General features: G+C 43.9%; 1 protein-coding gene across 1 annotated transcript in view; it reads left to right on the top strand.

Moving 5' to 3' along the window:
- Positions 1-2,491, top strand: part of LGR5 (leucine rich repeat containing G protein-coupled receptor 5) — a 180,509-nt gene that overhangs the window by 146,513 nt on the left and 31,505 nt on the right. The window contains exon 6 of the mRNA XM_013004085.2: positions 1,455-1,670. Within this exon, the coding sequence (XP_012859539.1) occupies positions 1,455-1,670 (216 nt within the window). The remainder of the gene's footprint in view (positions 1-1,454; positions 1,671-2,491) is intronic.

Below are 2,491 nucleotides of genomic sequence, written 5' to 3'. Positions count from 1 at the left end.
GAACTGGAAACACAGGGAATCCAGAACAGATGATCCCTTCAGGACCAGTGGTGTGAGTGGCGATACTGGGAGGATGGAGAGAAGGTACAGTATATTGGAAAGGCAGAACCGATTACAAGGATCTACATATAGCCTCCTCCCTGGGAGACAGACAACAGAAAAGTGGGTGAAGGGAGACATCGGACAGTGTAAGACATGACAAAATTATAATTATAAATTATCAAGGGTTCATGTGGGGGGGAGCAGGGAGGGAGGGGAAAAATGAGGAGGTGATGCCAGGGGCTTAAGTGGGGAGCAAATGTTTTGAGAATGATGAGGGCAATGAATGTACAAATAAATGCGCTTTACACAATTGATGTGTGTATGGATTGTGATAAAGTCGTATGAGCCCCGAATAAAATGATTTTTTTTAAAAGAAAGAAAGGGAAAAAGGTTGGGTTTTCACTTCTCAATGAGAAGCCAGGGCTTTTGGATTGCGGGGACAGCGTGTTGGGTTGAGGCAAACTGAATGCATTGTACTCCCTCTGCTGGCCCTGAAGCTGCAACAACTGACCAACCAAACTCCCTTTTCATCTCGTCCCCTTTCAATAACTCAGGCAAAATGGTGCGTGGCAAAGGAAATGAAGACTGGGGGAGCTCTTGATTTAGTGTGATTACTTTGTTAATGACAGGAAAGCAAACATCTGCCCAGTGTAGATGGCTAGGGGGAGCAAGAACGTCAGCAGACGTTAGGTTTTCCACACGGTATCAACTCAGCACCTGACACAGTAAAGAAAAGGGGAAGGGGCTTCTCTCCCTAAGAGTAGAAGCAAACAACAACAACAAGACAGCTGCAGCCACATTGGCTCTAACTCCTAGCAACCCCGTGCTGTGGGCAGACCAGACCCGCATCCCGCTGGGTGGTCGAGAGCTGGTGTTTCCCAGAGGTAGATAACAAGAGCTTTCTTCCCAGGCTCCTGTGAGTGGATGTGCCCCATGGCCTGGCTAGCAATCAAGCCCATGAATTGTGCTGCGACTGTCTACATGGCTTCCATGCTGAAAGCAAGTCACTCTAGAAGAGAAGCACGCCGCTGTTGTTGTTGTGTGACCTCAAGTCAAGTCTGAATCACAGTGACCCTCTAACATGGTGTAGATGTGTCCCATGGGGTTTCAAAGTTGTCAGATTTACAGAGTCATACTGCCACGTTTTTCTCGTACAGTGCTGCTGGTGGCTTCTAATCCCTGGCCTTTCCGTCAGCAATCCAGCACGGAACCATTGGACCACAAGAGCTCTTTGGGAGAGACTCAAAAAGCAATGGTTCAGTCACCAGTAAGGAGAGCCTGCCAGAGAAGGAAAATGTCCCCCAAGTTCCATTTTCTCTTAGTTCATTGGCCTACCAAGAGAGGGATTTCCTGCAGGGCTTTCTTCTGCCTGGGCCTTGCCCGCTTTCCTATCCTTGCGCTTTCTCCCACAGGCGCCTGGATGCCAACCACATCAGCTACGTGCCCCCCGCGTGTTTCACTGGCCTGCACTCCCTGAGGCACCTGTGGCTGGATGACAATGCCTTGACAGAAATTCCCATCCAGGCTTTCAGAAGTTTATCAGCGTTGCAGGCCATGACTTTGGCCCTTAACAAAATACACCACATACCAGACTATGCCTTCGGAAACCTCTCCAGCTTGGTAGTTCTGTAAGTTTCTTATTGATTTTTCTCTGTTTTTCATGGTTTATAAACTCACTGTAACCTTAACCTTAATCTATTAACCTTTCAAATCTTGAGGGGAATCACTTTAAGTGTGTGTGTGTGTGTGTGTGTAGTGGGGAGGGGGGAATAAATCCCCAGAACTGCTCCCCTCATGAATGATCTAATTGTATAAGGGAATCGAGCATTTATTGAACACCTACTAAATGCCAAGCATGACTAGACACACAAAGATAATAAAATTCGACTTTTGCCTGAGGGAGCCCATTGTCTATTGTCTTAAGTCATTGCTACACTGTAACAATTAGTACAGTTAGAGAAGTTAAGTAAAATGTATGACTTCTAATAATGTATAAAGTCAGTAAAATTGAAATATACCTTTCCTATGAATAAATAAATACTGCTTGAACATCAACCAAAGAAAGAAGGAAATTAACCATAGACAGCATACTGTATTTTTATATCTGTTCTATGTAAGTATGTTAGTATATAAATATATAAATTATCATTTGTAATATACTGTATATTAATATAGAAACAATTAAGCTATCTTTTTGTATTCATACATTTATACTGCTTTTTTCCTAGTATGTCAAGATTTAATTACCTAATAAATCTAACTGATTTTCAAATAACAGTTTGAAACACGATGAGGCTTCCTGAAGATTTTAACAACATGCCCCTGTCTATAAATGAATAGCTACTACAAGAAAATAGCCACTGCGGGAAAGGCTGTCAGATCAGATGGCTGAGGAACTTGATGGAAGACTTTCTCTGCAGTCTTTCTCCTTTCGCTCCTGCCCCCCCCC

The sequence above is a fragment of the Echinops telfairi genome, unplaced genomic scaffold (genome assembly GCF_000313985.2).
Source record: "Echinops telfairi isolate 266 unplaced genomic scaffold, ASM31398v2 ScPeMD7_2;HRSCAF=8, whole genome shotgun sequence".
NCBI classification, from domain to species: domain Eukaryota; kingdom Metazoa; phylum Chordata; class Mammalia; order Afrosoricida; family Tenrecidae; genus Echinops; species Echinops telfairi.
This window is presented reverse-complemented; position numbering and strand designations above follow the sequence as displayed.